The following is a 25,350-nucleotide window of genomic DNA, read 5'->3' as shown; positions in this document are numbered from 1 at the left end:
GTAGCTTAGCAATGGCTGCAGGGACAAGCGATTTGTGTGAAAATATCAGATTGGATAGATAAAAAAAAAGATGTTGCAAGACTTCTCTTACCCTATAGCTCATAGGCTAGAACAGGGGAAAATGCACAATCTATAATGAAAAAAAGTTGTGTTCAATATGAAATGTATGTTTGCACAAATCAAGTGGCCTTGTCAATGTGGTAAATCTATCAGAAAGGTGTAGTGACTGTCAACTATGCAAACTTGCCAAGGGTAATAAATTGGCTTAATATTACACAAGAATGTGTATGATAAATTAACTTCCAACATTGCCACCAAAGAGCACCAAATATTTTCTGTAAACTGTTGTGTATATTTTTTGTGCTCTGAACTTATTAGTAAGGGAAACATGCATTGAACATGTGTTTTTACAAATGACCGACATGGCTCATTATTATATGCTGTGATATTTATGCTTTTAAAATGAAAACTAGATGTAGATGAGGAATTTAGCTTTATTTTCATTATTTCCCAAAATTTGCTGTTATGCAAAGTACTGATATACCATTGATTGTCTTTTTTATATACAAAACTTGCCATTCTTTTATGTACACACATTCTTGAGTTTAATTTGTAGCAAAGAGCTGGTTGAATTATTGAGGTGCTGATCAAATTCCAACATGGGCCACTGAAAAGAGCAACCAGGGAGTTCTAGAAAGCTATGGAAAACATTTGGTAGCGGATTGGTATTTTGTAGTCAATGAGCATGTAACTTATCGTAGTTATTTCTAGTTATTTAAATAACTTGCCTATTTGCTGCAAACTTGTAATGAAGTGCCTTTTTAAAATGTCTTTGTAAACATGGATTTCTTTTACCGAAAATGTTGATTGTTTTGTACAACTCGGCAGTGGATTTATATGTAATTCATTCCATAACATGAAGTGTGTGGATTCAGAAGACAAGTTCAAAAGCATGGGAATAAAGGGTCCGCAAGTTCCAAGTTCCTCCTAAGACTTTTTATAAATAAATCTAAATGTTTTACGGTATTAATATCATTGTTAGCAGCCTATTTTGTTTTACACGCCTGGCAATGGCTCATGTAAGAAAAGATGCAGTTGTGAGAGTTGCACTTCGCTCCATTCAACTCACAAAGCATGCAGAATGTAATAACTTGCAGAATGCTTGGACTAAATGGACCAAAGTGCATCTTTTCTTACATGTGATTTTGTATATTGGACCAGTTGTGTCAAACAAGATGATTTTTTTTTTATTTTGTAAAAAACTTTGGGATGTATTTAAAAAAGTCCTTGTTGGGGAACATAGAATTCTGGACCCTTTATTATGTTAATGTTTATTTTCCATTTTTAGCCATATCGAAAATGTTTCTTGTTGTAATTTAACTTTTTCTCAATTATTTTTACTATGTACACACACATCTTGTGTTGTTTCTCAAATATGTAAACTGCCCATCTATTAGATTCACAGAACTTGTAATAAACTGCAAATACAATCACCCATATTTCTCATTCTCTTGGTTTGCTATTATTTGTCTGGAATAAGGGATTCTCTGAAATGACAGAAATATTAACCAGAATAATCTGATAATTTGTATTTCAATTTTCAACTATAATTTTTTTTTTAAATGACGAAAGAAAAGGTAATTTTCATGATCGGGCAAATATGGTTTATCCTATGTGTAAAACTGCTCAGAATTTGATATATAGACTACAATGGGGAATTATGAGCTTATTCGGTTTACATGAAGGATAACCAAAACACTTGCAAAAACAAGTATTTTTCATTTATGAAAATTGTTCCACTCTACCAAAATCGAACCGATTTCTGTCGTTCTGAACACACCAGAGGCAATTGATATGCATTTTAGACAAATTTAATTTCACACATTCCTACATCTCAATAGCCGTCATAGTTGGATCCCCCTTAGGTCTATTCCATCTAAAATGTGAAATGATGTGGCCTTGGCGGGGATATTAAACTGCATTCTATCACCAATGTTACACATAGACAAAAGAATGATGAAAGTTTACAACACAATACAATTCAACATCAATTTTTAAGTGGATTTAATCAACCCAATTGGCAGTAACAACACCAGTTTTGTGCAGACGAGACCCAATAATGGCCGACTGAATTCTCACCATCACTAGGCTCGTTGGATTCGTCTATAGCCAAATATTATTTGCCACCATATTTGTGTTTTTGGATGTACTATTAAAACCAAATAACAAAATTTTAACAAAACTGATCTGGCAACACCGCCCATTTGACACCGGGGGGTCATTCCCATTGTGGCCTGTACACCATCCACGATAATAAACTTTTGAAAAGCACCCTAAACAAGGATTTAACCTTTGGCTAAAACGATACCCTAAACAAGTAACACACGTCTGTAAATAGGGATTTTCATACCCTAAATTTTTTTTTGCTACCTTTTTTCCAATTTTTCGTGTTTTTGACACCCTAAACACGATATGCGCGTATCGTGCCTACTCACGAAAAACTACCCTTTTTACACGTTTTTATTATCGCGGATGGTGTACAGGCCACAATGGGAGTGACCCCCGGATTTGACGGCAACAATATCTTGGCTCCACCAAGGCAGTGGGCCAGTGGCTTGCACAAAAGGGCCATGCCCCCCCAAATGTCAGTCACTGGGTGGAAGTGCAGCCAATCGGGGTAAAAATTTGCGAATTAGCTTAAAGTTTTGAACAGTTGAGGGAATAAAGACCTGTACCCCACTTCTGAAAACCTGCAGATGCCACTGCACCATGGTATATATTCACACAATACACAATTGAAATATCAGATTTACTAAATGTGCCGGCAACATCTTTACTCCTGGAGTTCCATAGAGTTTGCATTGGCTCTGCAAGGGCTTTTTGCATCATCGCCACCTAAATCCTATTTCCATGGAGTTACGATAATATGGTTTTGTATCTTCTGAGTCTTCTCACAATGGCAATTTTGGACTCTTGCCCTGGGCCCTCATAGCCTAGGGATATCAACATAATTCACCTCTTCTAGTCTCCAAAGGGGTATCAAATTTTCTGATTAGAACTTATTTTTTGGAATTTTTGATAAAAAATAAAACAAAAATGTGACTTTCTGACTTTCAAAAGTCATTTCTGGTACAATAATTGTCATAACTAGTCATGTTAGGATCACAAAATACTCATTTAATTTGGGAATCTAGACTCCTTATTGTTAATACCCGAATTGTTCAAGGAGGAGACCTGTGGTGTCCAACTTTCCTTATGGAACAAACAAGAAATGTAATTGCTAAATAAAGAAAAGGGTGCAGCCACTATAGTTTTGGTTTTTTAAAAGGGATTCTTATGTGCGATGGTCATGTTTTGATATACAAAAATAGTTGGGTTGTGAGCTTGTTAACATAAAAATGTGTGTGTGTGTGGTTCATGAAGTTTCTTTTTTCAAATACATATGGGTTCAAAAAATTACCCCACTAAAATTACAAAACATTTGGTTTTATAACCTCATGCACATTTCGACCGGGGGGTTGAATTCTGGCCGGTACCCATGCTCGATCACACACACACAAAAAAGAAGAGATAAGCGCAAATCCGGCTTGCAATAGAGGGGGGGGGGGGATAACTGACCTAAATAGTCATATGTCAGTGACATGTGACGTACAAAAAGGGGCATGCCCCCAAAGTTGTCAGTTGGGGGAAATGTAGCCCAATCAGGGGGCAAATTGGGGAAATAGTTTTGAATAGGGGAATCAAGACCTGTGCCCCCCCAATTTTGAAAACCTGCAAATGCCACTGCACCATGGTCAGTGGCGTGCGCAAAGGGGGGGGGGGGGGGCTTTTGTGCTTTTCTCCCACTGGCAATTTTGGATACTCTTGCTCCAAGCCCTCACTAGCCTCTTCTTGTCCTGCTAGGGATATCAAATTCACCTCTTCAAGTTTCCAAGGAGTATTAAATTGTCTGATTCCATGCCCATGTATCTTATTTTTTATAATTTTTTATAAAAATAAAACAAAATGTGACAAAAGTTTTGACTTCCAAATGGTCATTTCTGGTACAATAATTATTGTCATAATAGTCTGACGGCAGTAGGAGTTTATACTTCAGAAACCTTGATCTAGCATGGGTACCCAGAAAATCCTTGAGACCCCCCTCGGATTTCGACAATTTGACAAATTTAAAAACCTAAATAGTCAGTGAGAACATATTTCAAATCCCTATATTTTGTAGCTTTTTGTCATGGAGACATCGCTTTGTTTGTTTATTCAATTGTTTTATTTTGCAACTTTCCATAGATCGCAAAATATGACGTAAAATGTGGTCCGGGTTAGATTGTCAACTCCCCTGAATTGATCATTGATCCGGGAGTGGTCAAGTAAAGTGGTCACAACAACACCAACAAACGGCACCTACCTCAAAACAAAAATCAACTTGTTGTATTCTCGCTTTTCCTCCTTTTCTCGCTTTATCCTTCTTTCCTCAATGGATGACCGGGTGAATGATAATGTATGTAATGGCAGAAAGAAACAATTCTCGAAATGTCAATTCTTGCAATGTTATTTTTTCTTTTTTACTTTATATACCACCTCTACCAACAAACATTGGATCAGAAACCAAAATAGGGCATTCGAAACCGGAAGTGGTAGACACACAAACTTATTGACCAATCAGAGCTCGTCTATTTTTAGTCGGGGGTTTCCACTGGTATAAATACCTGTGCACACAAATGCGATCGATTAAATTACATAGCTGCTGCCGAACGGTTGGTTGTGTGGCTTTATTCGTCGTTGACATGTGGATATATAGAACAATTTGATTTATAAGCTGACTTTGGAACCGTATATTACAATATATCTGTGCTAAAAAGAGGTAAGATGTTTTGACAAAACTATGGACTATCTTTTGTGCACGAGCTGGTGGTAGGGTAAATTATAAAAGTGATCGTAACGACGGGTCATTCCCAGCTTTGTACATGATTGTACTGCCGCTGTATGTATGTATAACGTATGTGCTGATATCATGATGTACATAACTGTAGTACCAGTAAACTGAGCTATGCGCTGAGTAAGCTTAATTACAGTCATACCAGAGAAGATGCCCATCCAGGGCGATGCTAGAGTGGGGGTGTGATTTTTTTTTATCCCTACCCACTCCCCCTTTTTTTTTTGATTCTTGAGCACCGTGGCTAAAAAAAATTTGGGTCAACAATTCACAAAATATATCTGTCGGCAAAACATGCTGTACACCCCCCGAATAATATTGATCTAGCGACGCCCCTGTGCCCATCATTCCTCCCAAGTCCATATTCAAAGGCGTAACAACACATGATCCCCCGGTCCTGGGACATTCGTTCTGAAAATTCAAAATGACACAGGCCCTATACGATTGGGCCAAATTTCATTATTTTCAAGAACATTTTGAGCAATTTTTATACCCCATAATTTTGTACTAAAACCTGAGACGAATAGAATTTAACAGGAATTCGGTTTGAAAAACTGGTATAATTTAATGAATAATGGGAATTTGGGTTGAAAAACTACTATACCTAGAGCTATTTTTGTTGAAGTCATATTCAGCTTATATCTGGTCATAAAAGAACACCGTTTTTTATTTCGATATTTTTTACAGTATTATCATATCGGGCACATTTAATGTTCATGATCTACTCTAGAAAAGTCCAGTTTTTTTGCCAAATTTAGAATGATCATGCGTACACATACTCTGACTTTGAAGGGCTGGGAAAAGATTTACTATGTTTAAATTCTGTTACAGTTGTACCAAAAACTTTTATTAAAACATCACGGCTTAAAATGGACAGAAAGCTTTGCTAACAGTGTTAGCAAAGCTTTCTGTCCATTTTAAGCCGTGATGTTTTAATAAAAGTTTTTGGTACAACTGTATCAAACTGTTTGGTACCCATTTTTGATATAAAATTGGATCAATTGAGCCAACACTTTTTTGGTCAAGTTAAAATATTGGACGAGACGTAGTCAAGTCCAATATGCTTAACTACTGGGCACCTTATTAATATGATTGAGGCAGCATGAGGAATTTTCATGTTTTCAGTGTGCTAGCTCTTGCCCATGACCCGGGCCCATGACCTTATGTCAAGTTGTGAGGAATGTATGCTTTCATTGTTTTTGTGACAGTTGTATAATTTAAAACCCTTGTCCTACCAATGAGGCAATTAAAAATTTTATCACAAAAAATAAAACAAAAAATTGACCCAAGATTTTGCTCAAATTGGGTCAGTCAAATTTTTTTTTAAATCATTTGTATTCAGTGGAATTCTAAAGAACTACTATTTCAGGTCATCAGTGTCACACTGACAGTGTGTATTTGGAAGTGCTATGTGTATCTTACCATAGACACCTGATCTACTAGTAACCATGGTAACTGAAAATTGCCTGGTTTTTTTGCCATAACTAGCCCACATGCAGTTATTTGTTGTACTTTGTTACAAAGATACAAAAGATGACAATTACCGTAATGGTCCGAGTATAGTCCCATGTTCGAGTATAATCCCACCCCCCATTTTTCGAAAAATTTCAAAAATTGTAAAAAAAAAAAAAAAAAAAAATTTTTTTTTTTTTTTAAGTTATTTTTTCGGTTTTGAGTGTCCTGGACCTAGACCTAGATGCTAGGATCATTCATGGTTGACCTAAAAAAAAAAGAAAAAAAAAAAAAAAAAAAAAAAAAAAAAATAAAAAAAAAATTTCAAGATATTTTGTATTTTTAATATGAAAATTGATACTTTGTTTTCATGTCATACTCTATTAATGATTTCAAAATGCATTCAAATTCAATGCATTTTGAAATCATTAATAGAGTATGACATGAATACAAATTATCAATTTTCATATCAAAATACAAAATATCTTGAAATTTTTTTTTTTTTTTAGGTCAACCATGAATGATCCTAGCATCTAGGTCCAGGGACACTCCAAAACCGAAAAAAATAAAATTCGAGTATAATCCCACCCCCCAATTGTGAAAAATTTTCACATAAAAAACGGGTGGGACTATACTCGGACCAATACTGTATACAAAATTTGAAGAAAAATTTTACAAACAATAACAATGCATGGTAATGACACATTGCACATACTGTACATGTACATATGTTTAGGGAGTGGACTATTAGACGTGTGACCTGAATTCAATAAGCCTATTATCATGATTATATGATATAATAATCATAAGTCATAGTTACCGGTATTTTATAGCGGCAGCATCAAAACACAAGGCCTGAAATAAGCCCAACGTCTAATTATGACCCCGGGATTATGACATTTCCTGAGTGTGTTTGTCTGTGCATTTGTAGGGACCTGCAATCGAGGACAGACACCCGGGTCCAGCTTTGGGTGTGCAAGGTCCTTGTATAGGAAATTGTTTGCAGGTCCCTTTAACAAGTATTAATGTGTGCCTATGGTGATGCTACTGGGCTATTAGCGTGTTACTCATGAATACATCATGTACAAAGCAATTTATAAGATATATTATGTAAGTTTTATTTTGTTTCTTGCAGACCTATTTATTGACATACAATGGCAGCTATACGAAAGAAATTGGTGATTGTAGGAGATGGAGCTTGTGGTAAAACCTGTTTGTTAATTGTGTTCAGTAAAGATCAGTTCCCAGAAGTCTATGTACCTACAGTATTTGAAAACTATGTCGCTGACATAGAAGTTGAAGGCAAAAATGTAAGTGTAAATATAATTATGTGATGTAAGTAAACAATTAGGTAGATTTCATGAAAATTTATTGAGATACAGCCACAAGAAGTAACATCTTAATGCACCTGTTGAAATACCAATCTGAATAAATCCTTTTATTATCTTTTTCAGCTTTTTATTACCTTTTTCAAGAAAATAATTGAAATTGGCCCTCTTTTGAAGGAAAGTTTCACAAAAGATCCCCTTTTTAGCAGCGTTGGAATTAAGAATTTTTTAATGCATGGCAAAATCTGCTGTCAAAATATCCCTTGGTATATTTCACACATTACAATATGTGTAATTAGTCTGTGACATAAAAATGCTATTCAATTCCAATATTGTGTAGCAAATTTATAAAATTGAGTAGCATTTTGCTGCAGCAAGCCACGGATTCCAACGCTTCTTTAGCTCTCTGCACCCAAAAATAAATTCTGGATACATTATGAGTTGGATTTTTGACACAGCATTGTTTGTAGTACTTAGGAGGATCCAGGACTTAAGTAAATCACAGACAGCGTTCGAAATAGGGCCGGTCAGCCGGCCATTGGCCTGTAACTTTTTGGCTTGGCCGGTAACTTTCCTGACTAGCAGTGTAGTTGCAGGCCCGGCTGGCCTGTAACTTTTTGAGGTATATTTCGAACACTGATCACAGAGGGTGAAAAGTACAAGTTTGGCTATTATTACATGTATCTTTGTAAGGGGCAAATTGGGGGGTTTCTTCACACCACTCCCCAAGTTCCACCCCCGGTATATAGGGCTACAGTGTGTAAATTAGAAATTGTGTTTAAAATTTGGAACTTTTTTGTGTGTGTTTGTTTCTTATCCCGTCTCATTCTCATCAAAATTGTATTTCTCTGCAGGTTGAATTAGCATTATGGGATACAGCGGGCCAAGAAGACTACGACAGACTGAGACCGCTATCATACCCAGACACAGATGTAATATTAATGTGTTTTTCAATTGACAACCCCGACAGTTTAGAAAATATACCAGAGAAATGGAACCCAGAGGTAGGCTATTGTTTTTAGTTCTTACATTGTAAATAGTTTCAACAAAGCAGGGACTGTCTTTTGGAATTGGCTGGAGAGCATTAAATAGCTCTTCTGGACTGGAACCTTCAAGAAGAGAGCTGTTTAGAGCATTTACAAATTACAATAGAATGTAAGGAGAGGATGGTCAACTAAGGAGAGCTAAAATCACTCCCCTATATCAGATTTAAGGAGAGCAGTAGAGACCGATTGCCCTCTCTCCTCAAAAGGCAGTCCCTGACAAAGATAGTATGTAAAACACAGATCTGTGATGTAATAATGACATGGTAGGTGCTGTCTTTGACATGGAAGGCAGGTAAAGACTAATTTATAAATCCTTTATAAATACATATCAGAACTATTAAAGGTCCGTGATCTGATCGACACCCCACCACATGAATGAAATTTTACAGTATCTTTGCGCTGAATTCAAATCAATGCAAATAACTGCAAAGGGGTATCGAAATGTGTGTAAATAAACCATCCTTCTTTCTATGTTAAAATATTGTGGATACAATTTTAATACTTCTGAAGCTATGCATATTTAAAACAGCTGCGTTTCTTTTTCCGAAGCCTTTATTATGAACAATCAGTCGACTGCTGAATAAAGTACAACTATACTACAACTGGTATAAGTAAATAACTAAGCAAATACTGTGTTTGGGAGACAGATTTTTTAAATGTTTTCAATTTGCAAACACTTGCTCCCAAAATGATACAAAACATGCTTGTAATGAACAAACAACAACTGTTTTTCTCATCTGAGAGACACGGAGCGCTGTAGGTGGGTGTAGTATTGGCACAGAAGCTTTTGAAACATGAACTTTTAGATTGTGAATTTTACTGCAGAATTTTACTTTCAAATGAATTTTACCCTCAAATTATGAATTTTACCTTAAAATTATGAACTGTACCTTCAAGATATGTATATTCAAATTATGAATAATTACCTTCGAATTATAAACTTTACCTTCAAGATACATACATTATGAATATTACTTTCAAATTATGAACTTTACCTTCAAATTACATTTAATTTTCAAATATGAATTTTACTTTCAAATTGCAAACATTACTGTCAAATTATGAATTTTACCCAAAACTTTTTGGGGCCTAGTGTACTCCACCCCACCACCAACAACAACACTACCCCCTACACACACCTGTTAGGGGGGGGGGCTAATTGGAGTCAGGGTATTTTATGCTGCTACAACATTTATGTATTTGTACATTATACTTCTGATATCTTGAACTTGATGTGAACTTGGCATACTTGTTTCAAAGTGTGTAAACAAAAGTCAAAAACAAATATTTATGACACTCTGAAGGACCTGGAAGGGTATTTAGTATTGTGGCATGCATTGTCTGACAATGTTATTGGTTTTATCTCAGAAGGTATGCCATTTGTTTCAAAACAGAATTTCTGGTATTTAATGGTTGATAATTAGACAATAATGTGACATCATAGGTATTTTGTGGTTTGTTCTGTAGACATAAGGGGAACTTGCTGTACTTCATTTATTTTCCTTTTTTCCATACTGTTTGAGGTTTGCACTAAAACACAATAAAATTTAAATTAACAGTGTGTAGTTAGGTTGAACAAAAAATATTAAAAGCATGTTTCTTGTCCCCTCCCGTTTCTTTTTTAAGCCCGCTTCAAATTTGTTAATTTTTTAAAATTCAGTTATAACTTTTGAAGAAAGATGTCTGTGAAGTTTTCTAAAGCCTTGCCAATATATGCAAGAAACACTTCTGGTTAGTTCTGTGATCACTAGCGGGCGTACCTACCAGAACAATAAAATAAAAAAGACTTCCTCCCTTTTTCAGGCATTATACAGGGCCCAATATGGGTATTTACTACTTTTCGACAAAAAATAGAAAATAAATACTCGACTTTATTACAGAAAATCACAAATTTGGGAAAGTGACAAGGGAATTATAAAAACACCATTGAAATATTTAATATCATGCCAAATGTACATGTATATACCACTGTTACAACAAAATGTCTACAAACCAAAAGATTGATTGATATAGGCCTACTATAGAATTGCCTAACATTAGGGTGATGATCCTCGGGTATCAAACCATATCATCACCACCTAACTGCCCCCTAAATACCAGGGGGTGTCCCCCCTGGATCTACACCTATAAGGGGTCATATTGAAATACCCTACCACATTTTCACACAGAAAGAAAGCAGGATTCCCCTCGCTATAGCACGTGCCTCAGGAAAGCTCGGTCATAAAACGGATGGATTATATTTATATGCATTAGTGATACACCCTGCCCAGGATTTTAACAAAAGAAGGCTAGCACAGGAAAGCTGCAGGATGGCGCACACCTTCCTGTGTAAGGAAATTTCAATATGAGCCCTAATATACCAACCAATGTATTCAAAACATACTCTACCAAAACTAATTTATCATATATACTATAGGGCTTCATTATATTGAACCTTTGTTTGTTCCCTAAGAAATGTAAATATAAACAAATAACACCAGATGAACGCATAACTTGTACCTGTACTACTAGGTACTCATGCATATGTGACATGATCATAAATCAAAATACCGTAGTTATCAGTTGACAAACAAATCCGGAATGTGTCTTTTGTCTACAGTAGTTTATAACTTGATTTATTTACTGATCGTTTTATGATAATAATTAGACATTGTAAAAGTATCATGGTTTAATATTGCTACTAAAATATGTTATTCAATTTTAATTTTTTGGTGGGTATGTTGACTATGTTCCCCCTAGAATCTGAGATGATGTGTCTTTGGGAGCTGATGTTGTACCAGTATTGGGTCTTTCAGAGCTGTGAACAGTCAACATAAAGGGTCTTTCTTAGCCTTTCTTGGCTTCCTGTCCAAAAATTGCCTTGAAAAAGTAAGAAATGAGTAAAATTTATGGGTCTTTTAAGGTGGTACTACATGTACACCCCTTGATAAATTTGTGACTATTTTTGCATTTTTCTCAAAAAATAATAACACACGTCACTGGTAACAAAAAGTTATGTATATTATAGGGGCAAGGAATCCAGTTACCATGGTTACTACACTGGAATTTCAGGGACTCAAGACAAGTGGTACATTATTTATGATAAGAAAAGAGGTACCACTGGAATGTACCTCATTTCTTAATGAACCACTTGTCTTGAATCACTGAAATTTCAGTGAAGTAATTGGATTCCTTGCCCCTATAATATACATAACTTTGTTACCAGTGTGTAGTTATTTTTGAGAAAAATGCACAAATAGTGATAGTCACAAATTTATCAAGGGGTGTAGTACCACCTTGAACAGTTACAATTGTCAAAACCAAGGGTCTTTTATACATGTAGTACTGTTTTGGTAAAATTCAGGGGTCTATCAGAACTACAGATCCTGGAGATGTGTTCTGTGATGAACACAATAGTCCAAACAGGTTGTCTATGTAGCGACAGGTGTAATTAATCACCTGTATTACATACCTCTCTAATCGTTAATGTAAACATTAAACTTTATCTTATTACTGCCAGAGACAAATGATGTCCAAAATATTTGCTAAATATAAATGAGTCAATCGTCTGAAAGTGACATACCGTACATACTCTTGTGATATAAGATCTGTATTGTATGCATGCGATAACAGCATTTCAAAAATATCTTAAATTCTTAAATTGTTTGCTATATCAAGTGATTACATTCCAGACACAAACTCTTTGTTTTTTTATCAAGCTTTTAATAGTGGGTGATTCTTTATCATTTCGCAAATCCGCTGTTGTCATTTTGATAATTGTGTAGGCCTTCTGAGTTGGTGTTTACAGGGCACATGTCATGCCATATATGAATAGATGTCGATGTACAGTAATGTACATGTAGGCATGCTTACCTCTTTTAAATACAACTGCAAATTTATTGATGTTTAATTTATTGAGAACAATTAGTCAGTGACATTTTGGGGGATGCATATTTGAAAATATTGACCTTTGTTTGGTATATACAATTTTTTTCCCAAAAAGACCTACAGTTTGTAACTTAACAACAACAGCAATACATGGCATGTTTCTTTCCAATGAGTTGGACAACTTGCCTGCTCACAGACCCTGGTTGGGCTGAAGGCAACTTAATAGAGATTGACTGTGCAGTTTTCCAACTTTATTTGACCCCCAAATCTGTCGTTCTGTCATCAGTATAGGCCTGTATTATTATTCTCATCATGACTCACAGTGGCTCAGCTGGATTACAGCTGTTTCTGTTCCCACTCTGTATGTTGACGATCTATGATGTTTGGCTGCAAGCAAACAGAATTACACTGATTTCTGAACATTTTTGATTTCTGAACTTTTTAATGTCATAATTGAATTCACTCGAGGATTTTTGACGGTAAAGATTTGTCAGAGGATAAAGCAGATTTTGAATATTGTGTTTGCAATAAACATTAAATTTTAAGCATGATTCTAACCAGGACAATAGAAATATTGTGTGAATCTACCAGAATTGATTTGATGAAAGTCATCAATATTTCTCAGTTTCATGCTACATGTACATGTAACTGTCCTTATCAAATTAATGAAGGCAATTATGGCATGTACCGGTATTCAAATTCAATATGTACATTAGGCCTAATTTATTAATTGTATCAGCAATAGGTGCATGTGTACAATAATAAAGTTGGGTGTGGTTTACTTTGGCTCAGAAACAAAGCCAAAAGTTAGTCAGCAAGCAAGGGAGTCAGATCATCTCAACTTTTTCTAGGCTACGTACCTACGGTCTCGGTACAAGTCAGGGTTGCCCAAATTTGACAGGCTGAATCATGGGTCAAATCAACAAAAGGTAATTTTTATCTTTACCATACACTCCTATGCTATTAAAGGAAACCCCGGGGAGGTGGAAAGGAGGGTACAGAATACAGATTGATGCATATGCAGGAGGTAATTTAGGCCCTCAGGTTAGATTGGTGGTTTAAATTGGTTTTGAGGAAAGTTTTTCAAAATTGTCTCCAAATATTTTGAAAAAGTGTTATTTTACATTTTTTCAGGCAAAATTTGCAAACCAAATTCCGGAATCCAGAAAATTATAACTTTGGGTCTTTTTTCATCAAATTTGGTATATTAGGCCCCTAACAGTCAATTTTGAGTTTCCCGTCACAAAATTTCTGAAAACAAGTGAGGTAACTTTTTCATTATTCATTATTCATTATTTGTCTGCCTTTCATTATATGACCAACACACATGTAAAATGTGTTGTTATTTGCTGCTCACTCACTTGAAGATGGATGTTTAGCCCAAATGAGATTCAAAAGTATATTACAAAGAGTCTGCAAGGTTGACAGCACAATGTATGTTTTGATTTTGATTTTTCCACAAAAAATAAAGGGATATTCATAATTTTTTTTGCAAATATAACCAGTTTTCATTGGTATTTTTTGGAAAATCACAATAATGAATTCAAGTGAGGGTCAGAAAATGAAGTGAGGGCGGGTGACGGGAAACTCAAAATCGACTTTCCTTGGCCTTATCAGAATATGTTTTGAGACCTAGCCCTGGCCAGCTGCATACCCCCCTTAAATCAAAAATCGAGAATTGGAGCCCCAATTATTTGTAAAAACCATTGGTACTTTACATGTATGGGATCTGAACTAGTGAAACATTTCATCAAAAGTCACCCAATTGGGCTACAAATGGTTAGTTTAGCAACCCTGATACACATTCTGCCTGATACTTGTGTCTGGCTCACTCACTCCTTGGACACTCCACAGGTGGGTTCATGAGTGTTCATCTATGACGTCAATGGCCGACTGTCAACAAGAAATTACTTTGGTTTGGGTTGTGTTCTGCACGGGGGTTCGTCTTCGTCATACTTTGAAGCTGGCCCGCCACTAGAAAATCAAAGATTATGGTTTTTGCCCCACATTCACCCACACTTTTTAGACAAGGCATCCAACCTGGGGCATCCAACTTAGTGAGAAACTTTAAACATCAAAATTGCTGGACTCTGTGAATGGCCAGAGGGTCATTGTTGCCGGAAACATCCCATGTGTTATGAGAAATCTAGAAAAGAAATGATTTCATGAATAAAACACATGTACAAATACATGTAACACCATATTAGGCTCATATCTGGGATTTGAAGCTCATTTTACTATCAATTCTAACACACAAATGGCATCTCATATCTGGGTGTTTGGTACACCAACAGGAAACAAAGTAACGAACATGTTTCTTTTTGGTCTAAATAACTTGTTGTAGTTGAACGAACATGTTTCTTTTTGGTCTAAATAACTTGTTGTTGTTGTTGTTGTTGTTGTTGTTGTTGTTGTTGTTGTTGTTGTTATTATTAAATTTGTTGCTTTTCCCTTTCAAAGTGAGTCCTGTACATGTGTAGTAAAAGAAATATATCTCCCCATTAAATTTAGCATGTTTCTTTTAGTAGTCGAGTCTTCAAGAACAATTTAAAAAACTATATAGATACTCCTGCGACGAAGTTTGGATTCTACCCGGTACCCCAGGTCAACATAAAAAGTGGTAACCATGTGTGTTCTAAATTTCGCGGAAAAGGTGTATTTTGTTGACTGAAATCGCGGACATGAAATCGCGAAAAAGGGGGGTATTCTGAGCATTGTCTCCGAAATTTAAAAAAAAAAGGGTATTTCACAGGTTCGTTCGATCAATGTCTTCAGCCCAGTCTTCAGCCTCCATCCTCTGGCATTTCATTGATTCCGCCCTCAATCGTCACAGCGAGAGCGTCAGAAGGCAGCTTTTTTACTATTGGCACGGCGGTTTCCCGATATAGTTGTCTAGTGGGTGTTGCACGTATGCTCCCACACGTTTTGAAGAGAGCTGAATGAGCGACGCGAACATCGATGGTGTCAGATGTAACCGTTTTGGCTGCCGTATACACTTTTCCATGTGGTGAATTGAAAACATTGCGGGAAACTTGTGTCAAAACTTGGGTACCACAATACTTTAAAGGAACCTCTGTACACAAAACTTCGAGGGATTGTTCCTCTTTGGTTCATTTTCAATTAAAATCAGTATACAGGCATTGTAATTACCCCAGTTAATAACACAGGATCATCTGGGAGTACAACAGACACAAAGTAATGTTCATACTTGCACATTTTGTACTTAATATATTAAAATACTAGCGGGAGACCCGCGCTTCGCGCGGATCCCCGCTAGTTGAGTAAACGGGAGCGGTTAGTACACGAGAGTGGTTAGTAGACATGGTAAACGGTGATAATGATAATGTCTTGGTGTAGATTATTCATCCAGTATAGACCAGTAATGACCATGTTAGCTTGATAATCATGTTAGCTCCTGTCATATTAAAGAAGCTAAATAACTTGAAGTGAATATCCAGACCTGTGATAATGTTGTTCTCACTCAATCCCTCAGATTTCTTTTGAAACAGCTCGTGACAAATCGGTTTATTTAACTTTATCCCAACAAACATAAAACATTTAATGTTAGAAGAGGTTGCTAGAAAACGTTTCAAGACCCCCGGGGCAAAACGGAACCACCTGGAAAAATAGGCCTTGGCAATACTGCCGTCTATGCAAATTATATTGAGGAACACAAGTATGGCTACGAGGATTTACAACAAAAATTTTATCTGAAACAATCCACTGACATTCGAGCAAGATCGAGTCAAAAAATTACTACCCGTCTGGTGTAAGATATGTAGATGTTTAATGCGCTGAAATTGTACTTCATTAATATCGGATTCCCAAATAATTGTGTATAATTATTGTAAACACGAAGGTACTAGCCATGAGCTGTATTAAGTGCATGGCCTATATGCTACGATGTATTATGCATGCAACCTATTTCTAAAAAATCGGGTATGGGGCAAAACGGAACCCTAGGTGTGGGGCATACGCGGAACAGGGTTCCGTTTTGCCCCGGGCGCTTTTGTCCCACAGATGGGTTCCGCTTTTGCCCCAATTGGACATAACTTGTCTTCACTCAAGGAAATGTAGGCGTTATCTAGGGGCCTACTCGAACATGGTAAACACTTCGCTGAAACATAGACAAATAACTAGACCTACAGATAGAATTAATGATTAAAAGTTAACCACTTACTCCACAGAGATGGTAGGCCTACTGAATATTTCTTTCTAATCAAATATTGGTCATACATATTATAGGCCTACTAGGCCTGTAAGAAGTTAACCACTCACTCCACAGAGATGGTAGGCCCACTTAATATTGTAACTGAATATAGGCCTACATATAACTAGGCCTAGGGCCTACTGATGGAACAACTGATATAAGTTTGCACCCAGGGTGCCGTTTTGCCCCATAGGGGGGGTTCCGTTTTGCCCCGACTTTCAAGTTCCACTAAAGTGGGCTCACCCACCCCCCTATCATTTAATCTTTTCGGGCTATACTGAACAATTGAACGACTTCTGGCTATATTTTAACATTCCATCTGAAAAGTGGACTTTTTTTGCAAATCTGTCACCCAATAACCCCCCCCCCCTTTCATCAGCTTACACCCAATGATCCCCCCCGAAATGGCTTCAAGGCCTTTGCTTTGACCCATTTTCCAATTCTGAGGGGACACAGCCGGCGGCACGGCGCGCAACACATGGCCCATAGGGGGGGTTCCGTTTTGCCCCGACTTTCAAGTTCCACTAAAGTGGGCTCACCCACCCCCCTATCATTTAATCCCGAAAGTCATGGCCATTCAAAAAGGTGGCGGTAAAAAACTTCCGAGTGTGCCCCCCTTCCCATATTCCTGGATCCGCCACTGTCTCAGAGAAGCAGCCTCACGTACACACCCAGACAAACATACGTAGGCCTACTCGCGGTAAGCCAACATTAAACGCGTCCATACCATGCGCCGCAATGCGCGTGAAACCATGGTGCCGTGACGGCGCAGGTGCGTGACTCGCCACTTACCGCAGCGTGTTGGACACCGCTTCGCATTTGACGCGTTTGCTGTCATGACCTGACCCATAAGGTTATTGACCTCAACGGCCTAGCAACCGAGCATTTTTTTTGTTATTTCCATAGTGACTGAATAGTTTTGCAAAAATGAACGTCAGATGGTTAAATGGCAATATGTACCCGATCAATGTACGAATAAATCAGAGCTGAAAGTGAAAGCATCTCGGAGACTGCTTCTGGACAAGATTTAGCGACTTCCTTTTATTTATATAGATTTGGAGTCATTGAAAAGGGGTGTCTGGAAATCTTCTCATTGAAAACCTTGAAAAAGGGGGTATTTTTTACCCTGATTTTGTCAGTGATTTGGCAAAAAAGGGGGTAAAATCAATGAAAAATCAGTGAAAAGGGGGTTTTGAAAAAGGAAGAACACACATGGTTACCACTTTTTATGTTGACCTGGGGTACCGGGGGATTCTATTCACGATTATTCCACAAAAAGGACTCACTTTATTGCAGAAACCATTATATTATTCAAATACCGTTTTAAAGCTATAATGTATGATTTCCATCAAATTTAAATTTTACTTTTAAACATTGAAATAATGTCAGTGAATTTATTTATCCTAAAAAGGATTTTTCCTTTCAGGAAAGGTTTTTTTTGACATAACAAGGTAAAGTGAAGGTACTGTGCTTGCTATTTTGGCTGTTTAACGTGGCGCATTTTATGGGGGACTTGTTGTTTGAATTATGAAATTTTGTCAAAATTGCTCTGTGGACCTGACAAATTTAGGTGCAAGTTGGGACATGTGTAAACATTACAAATATGCCCAAACAATCAGGTTTGAAAAAATTAACCAATTTCATGTTATAAGATCGTACATAGGGCTTTAATGTATTTGATTTTATATTATTATACCCAGTTTTAATGAAGATTGTAGAAGCTGCTGTCAGTGATCTTAATTATAATATATGTTCTTTTTTTTTTTCTTTTCATCTACAGGTCAAACACTTCTGTCCAAATGTACCAGTCATCCTAGTCGGAAACAAAAAGGACTTAAGAAATGATGAGACAACAAAAAGAGAACTTTCACGCATGAAGCAAGAACCTGTACGAGCTGATGAAGGCAGTGCAATGGCCAATAAAATTGGTGCATATGCCTACATGGAATGCTCAGCCAAATGCAATGATGGAGTCCGAGATGTATTCGAAACAGCTACCAGAGCAGCGTTGCAATCCAAAAAGAAGAAGCCCAAAATCAAATGCTGCATCTTTTAAGTTGTTGCAAACTATGCTTGTGTGTACGCTGATTATGCAATTGACATATCGAACTGAATGCTGCACAGCATTGTATTATGAGTGGCACCCCCTTGTTTCTGTAATCAATGAGGATGACTTGGACTAAATACTGATTATGGGCAGGGAGGAGGCGGATCGGATGCAGGAGGATCAATCTCCATTCTGAAAACTTTAAAAGAGATGACTGACGCTGAAGAGAAGGTATAGAGCATGATTAACAAGGAAAACGGAAAAGAATGTAATAAGATTGCTATTTAAAATGAAGATGCTAAGTGAAGATGTTTGGGTATGTTAGGCAATTGTATCGCTGGATCATCGGAATTTGTTGAGCCATCACAAAGTTTACATAATTTGTAAGTTGTTTTGTAAACCAAGCAACCACACACCTCTTTTTATCCCATGGATATAGTCTGTCTTGCCATCTCAAGTGACGTCATGTTGGATTTCGTAGTGATAGATTAGAATTGGTGCATTTACGCGGTTGTGTCGACAGCGTACGGACAGATCGCTCTTCTGTGCTTGTGTACATACACCCCGCAGTATTAGGCTGGTGCACAATTTGAATCTGCCAAGTGCTGCAAAATCCAACATGGTGTTACTCTCAACTTAAGACGAGACAGACTATTAAAGTAATCAAGCATTTAAGTTGCTGTTCACAGATTGTTAAAGATGGGTTTGATTCTATGAGCTTAGATATCATTGATTCCAGTTTAAAACTCTTCCTGACAGGGCTAAATAGACATGGGCAAGGGGGAAATTTCCCCCAAATTGCTATTTTCAAAATAGCCAGCATAATTATTTTCAACCATGCCTCTTAAGTTGTATGCTATTGCTAGGAAAGTGTGAAATATCTTTAACAATTCTCTGTATAAAAGACATGATTTTCTATTTGAAGTGATATGTAAATGCCAAGGAAAATATTATTGGCTCTTTAAAAAGGAGACAAATTCAACCTGTATTTCAGCAATTAAATTGCACTCTCATTATAATGCAGCAAAATGCATTTGTTTGTTTTGATTTATGATTTTTCAAAAACTTATGAGACTGACTGGGTTTTGCTAAAAGGGACACTGCCCTAAATCCTAACCCTAAATCCTGCATTGTATTCACTAATAACCAGACCATCCAAATCCTAATCATTTATCTATGGCATATTCTCTAACCCTAATCCTATTTACCCAATCATTATCCTAATCTCTCTGATTAAAGGCCATATTCCAAAGCCTTGCCAAAGTTTTTCTTCATGTAATTGTAAATCTTTCTGTTACTTTCCATGTTGTCCTTCATGTATGTTGTATATAATGTGCCAACTTCTTTCCATGTCAGATGTATATTGAGTTATTTGTTAAGAAATTTGGGCTTTATAAACTCAGATCAAAAACATATATATGGATATATGTAAGAGTTGTTTTACTCATTGGTGAGGGTAAATTACACAGTTATTTAATATTATAATATCATATTCATTCCACTTCATTCATTAACCATCCATGTCATGTAAGGCCATCTTAATTAAATCCAGTGTCTCAAAGCTGCCGCACGCGTTAGTAAAATCGTGCACGTAGTCCTCTTTGAAAATCAAGTAATTCATTTTCTTATCTCTTTTTATTTTTTGTTAACAAAAGACGAAAATAAAACTCAAAATTCGTATTTGATTTCAAGTTTTCAATGTTTTCGCAAACTTTGGACACGAAAATGTGACCCGGCAGCACAAATGAGCCGTAAATTCCCTAAATTGTATTCTGAGTTACGGTGTAAAATGTGTACGAAGGTCGTATTCATCGGTAACTTAAGCTGGCCCGACATCTGTCTCATTTTGATGGACAAAAACTAATCAATAATCCTATTGTTGAAGTGGATAATAAGCTTCTACCTTAGATGGCTATAGAACTTTTAATAGCTCTGGTCTTTGTTTGCTTTTGCTAAATCCTCGTACAGTTCAAAACAAAAATGACACAATAATTTTTGATGAAAACTCAATACCTCAGAATTACCTTGAAGAAATGTATCATATGCGCCTGGGACATTTAATAGAATGGTATTGTTTGGTACATTTTAAATATTGTATTCAGGCTAAAATAAATGTGATTATCAAACTATGCAAATAAGGAAGTATTGTGCCACCAAAAACTGCATGCATGACCACAAGGAAGTTATGCATGTAAGTTACATTAAATGGGCTGAATATTGTGAACTTTTATTATGAGGTTGCATATATTTTCAGTGAAATGGTGCTGTTAACATTATATTCAAATTGGTAAATTGGTGTAATTTGAATAATTGTGAACAATAAGAATGTTAGAAGCGTGTAAATCTGAATTATGACATCAAGCAAATTAGTCATTTCTCAGCAAAATCAGCAAATTCTCTTTTTCCAACTACAATTTGTTGCAGAAAACATTTTACAAAATTGTTTCTGCCATGTAGCAAACTTTTTTGAGTGAAAAATGTTCAGGTGACAATGCAAAACACAAAATCTGGTTCAGTCGAGCCCATTCCCGTTGCCTTAATGCCAGTGAGCTTTTTTTATATTTCTGCATCCAACAATCGATGAACGGTAGTAGTAATGGGCTAATTTCACCTTACTTGAGAAGCCTAGCTTCAAATTTGTTACCGATAGCTTCACATTCGAGGCTAGATTCCTAAGCTATCTTTTTTCAGTTGATCAGCATTAACATTTTTTGGCAAATCATTTTAAATATTCTGTTTACATTTAAATTGGGATGACATTTATTTTATTGAGTAATACATTGTATGTTTTAGAGCAAAGATTAGATTACCCCATTTTGAACAGTCTAAAATTGAGTTGAAGTGATCTGTGCGATCGCCCGCTGTGATCAGTTGTGTTTACTTCTGAACTTCCATTGCTTGACATGGTGTCATACTTCATTGATTTCTACTAGATTTCAATAGTTTTGGACTCTAGCTTCGAATGTGTAACTAATAACTATAATGCATATTCCAAGCTAACATTCTCAAGTAACTTTCACCTTCTGCTATATATATGTATTTAATTTTATATCATTATACCCAGTTTCAATGAAGCAGTTGAAGAAGCTCTGTCAATTGGGGTATTCCAGTTGAAATCCTTACACCCCCTATGGAAGACATGACCATAATCTCCTTAACAGGTGTAGATTTCAAATGGAGTCACACATTCAGGTAACCCCATTTGAAATTTACACTCCCTGTGTGGAAGATCAAGGCTACATCTTCCATGGGGGTGTATAGTTTTCAAATGGAATAGCCCATTGGTCCATTTTTTACATTGAATTTACATCAAGACTGATTTTTCTTCTGAAACCTTCTTTACAAGTGCATCAATTACCAATTTGGGTTTTTCTGATTTAAAAGCAATCAACTGTGTTTTACAAAGAAAGATTCAAGTGCCTTCTACAGCATTTCCAGCTGTTTATAAATTTTTTGTATAAAGAAGATATAATAAATGAATATTATTTGTATGTAATAAATGTACAAAAATGTAATTATAATAAACGAGATGATTATAAATCATAAATTTTGTCCAATGTTTCATTATTTTCATAACATAATTATCTTTTATTACCGTAATGAGATTTAAAAGGTCCTGTAAACATAGTTCATTTGAACAATTCCAGTTAAAAATGATGTGAATTACTCGAATTTTTAGTGACGTTTCACTACTACATTGTGGCAACACTGATGAAACCACAGTGTAGTAGTGAAACGTCACTAAAAATGCGAGTAGTCAACATCATTTTTGACTGAATTGTTCAAAATAAACCATGTTTACAGTTGAATCCAACATTCCAAATGAACTTGTTCAAAGATTTGAAAGGTCCTTTTTTTTAATCCAACATGATTTTTAGGAATTCACCCAGGCAATGGGGGAACACAATGAGCTATTACATCCCAGGCCAAGTCCCCGCCATTGCCGAAATCCTGGGGGCGGGGATTGCAACTTACATTCTGTACAGGAGCATGACAATCATGTATGATGTATCCCGCTCCCTTTTAAATGTATCAATGTTGGATGCAGAATGAGTGGCAGATGATTGTCCTGTTTTATGTCTACCCAGCATTGATTGGAAAGGATGGATTGGGAGGAAGTGCAATAAAAACCTTATTCTGAAGATGTGCATTTTACCTTAAAAATTCCCCCTTATCACCCACTGGTATGCAAACTCTACAAAGTCCTGGATATACTATAAATCAACACAATCCCACAACTCAGGCAAAGTTTAGGAGCATACATTTTGCAAATTCACCCTCCAAGAGTGTGAATCATAGCCAGCTCAATAATACCCAAAGCCGGTTTAAAGCTTATAATATATTCACAGAAACACTGTATTTGGCAGAGGTCAACCCAGACTATGCAAAGACCATGAACTTGGATATAAAGTGCAGTAGTACTCTGGGGGAAAACTTAAAATAAATGAACCATGTGGAATTTGTGTTACATGAGGTGAATTCATTTTACAGCTTTTCTTTGGAAATAAACATAACATGTTTTTTAGAACTTGACAGATTGTTACCCCACTTGGAGTGTAATGTTATGTTGCCAATACATAGGTTAATGACTGCACATTATTTATTTATGAAACTATGAAAGACCATTTTGCAGATCCTACACATGATGCATATTACCCAATTTTAGAAAAACATTTGTTTTCAAATTTTAAACAAATTCATCCTATGGAAGGGGTGGATAGTGGGTACTAGCAATTTTTTTAAAATCATTTAACCATTGCTTTATGTTGTAAGATTCTGGTTAAAATTTAGGTATTGTAGTGCATTAGTTGGTCCCAATTTCCCTCTCAACAAGTATACAAATATCTATTCAGTTAAGGTCCTTCAGCAGTCTGCCAAAGTGGGGTTTTCATTGGCTATAAATTGAATCGGGTCATCATTGCATTGTCCCCTCAGTTGCAAAAGTATATAAAAAGTCCCAAAATATCTCCCCCAAAAAAATCAGGTTTTACGCTTTTTGTGAAGAAAGTCTATTTTTCACAAAATTGCCCCCCCCCTCTTGAAAAAAAGTCCACTTTTTCAAAATCAGCACCCCAAAAAAATCATGCATACGGGCCTGGTTGAAAGGCTGCGCTGAATGTTATAACCAGTAAATATATGCACGGTAACAAATTCATTTTGCTAAATAGTCTTGAATATAAACCATTTGTTGCAACTGTGACCATTTTCATTGCTGCAATGTTATTTAAACAAAAACAATGCATGAAAATAACATACTGTAGTGTAGAAAAGTGAGCAAGCAATTTTATAATAATCGGCTTGCTGTAATAAACATTATATCCCCGATTATATCCTATGTTTATGGGTAGCATGCTTGGCACAAACGAAATTAGCTGATTCAAGATCACTTCCTGACCAGCTGTTGGATCTATAGCATAAAGCCTTAAGACAGTTCCATCATACAGCCTTAAATGAGCTATCAAGCTGATGTTTCCCAGTTTTCAGCATAGGGCATGAAAGTGGGACCTAGAAAGCTATCCTTTTTTTAGGATACATAAATTCACTGATATTTAAGGTACATAGCAGTAATGCAGCCCTTCTGAGGACTTTATACAAAATATATAGCCCAGCTCCAAAACCCAGACTAAAAGGGAAAATAAAAGCCCAGCTCCAAAACCCAGATTAAAAGGGAAAACGAGAGCCCAGTTCAAAAACCCAGACTAAAAGGGAAAATGTGATTCCAGCTCCAAAACCCAGACTAAAAAAGGAAAATAAGAGCCCAGCTCCAAAACTCACAATTAAAAAGGGAAAATGAGAGCCCAGCTCCAAAACCCAGACTAAAAAGGGAAAATAAGAGCCCAGCTCCAAAACTCACAATTAAAAAGGGAAAATGAGAGCCCAGCTCCAAAACCCAGACTAAAAAGGGAAAATAAGAGCCCAGCTCCAAAGCTCACAACTAAAAAGGGAAAATGAGAGCCCAGCTCCAAAACCCAGACTAAAAAGGGAAAATGAGAGCCCAGCTCCAGAACTCACAACTAAAAAGGAAAAATGTGAGCCCAGCTTCAGAACCCAGACTAAAAGGGAAAATAAAAGCCCAGCTCCAAAACCCAGACTAAAAAGGAAAATGTGAGCCCAGCTCCAAAACCCAGACTAAAAGGGAAAATGTGAGCCCAGCTCCAGAACCCAGACTAAAAGGGAAAATGTGAGCCCAGCTCCAAAACCCAGACTAAAAGGGAAAATGTGAGCCCAGCTCCAGAACCCAGACTAAAAAGGAAAATGTGAGCCCAGCTCCAAAACTCACGACTAAAAAGGGAAAATGAATGCCCAGCTCCAAAACCCAAACTAAAAGGGAAAATGAGAGCCCAGCTCCAAAACCCAGACTAAAAAGGGAAAATGAGAGCCCAGTTCAAAAACCCAGGGAAAATGTGATTCCAGCTCCAAAACCCAGATTTAAAAAGGAAAATAAGAGCCCAGCTCCAAAACTCACAACT

At 36.5% G+C, this 25,350-nt stretch overlaps 1 protein-coding gene and 1 long non-coding RNA gene across 2 annotated transcripts; both read left to right on the top strand.

Moving 5' to 3' along the window:
* The first annotated feature begins 4,709 nt into the window (after positions 1–4,709).
* Positions 4,710–20,452, top strand: LOC140158894 (ras-like GTP-binding protein RHO). Its single transcript, XM_072182162.1, has 4 exons — positions 4,710–4,858; positions 7,518–7,692; positions 8,565–8,714; positions 18,614–20,452. Exons 2-4 carry the CDS (start codon positions 7,537–7,539, stop codon positions 18,887–18,889), a joined length of 582 nt encoding a protein of 193 aa, XP_072038263.1. The 5' UTR covers positions 4,710–4,858; positions 7,518–7,536; the 3' UTR covers positions 18,890–20,452.
* A 399-nt stretch (positions 20,453–20,851) lies between these two features.
* On the top strand, positions 20,852–22,427 carry LOC140158895 (uncharacterized). The gene is made up of 2 exons (XR_011859834.1): positions 20,852–21,167; positions 21,502–22,427. It is a non-coding gene; the product is annotated as an uncharacterized lncRNA (long non-coding RNA).
* Positions 22,428–25,350: the final 2,923 nt, after the last annotated feature.

The sequence above is a fragment of the Amphiura filiformis genome, chromosome 8 (genome assembly GCF_039555335.1).
Source record: "Amphiura filiformis chromosome 8, Afil_fr2py, whole genome shotgun sequence".
Classification (NCBI taxonomy): Eukaryota; Metazoa; Echinodermata; class Ophiuroidea; order Amphilepidida; family Amphiuridae; genus Amphiura; species Amphiura filiformis.
Note: the sequence above shows the minus strand (reverse complement) of the source record. Positions and strands in the feature narration are given on the sequence as shown.

Coding starts and splice junctions, on each gene's coding strand:
- LOC140158894 (XM_072182162.1), top strand. CDS start 7,537: ATGGCAGCTATACGAAAGAAATTGGTGATTGTAGGAGATGGAGCTTGT. Junction 7,693..8,564: donor TAGAAGTTGAAGGCAAAAAT/GTAAGTGTAAAT, acceptor ATTTCTCTGCAG/GTTGAATTAGCATTATGGGA. Junction 8,715..18,613: donor CAGAGAAATGGAACCCAGAG/GTAGGCTATTGT, acceptor TTTCATCTACAG/GTCAAACACTTCTGTCCAAA.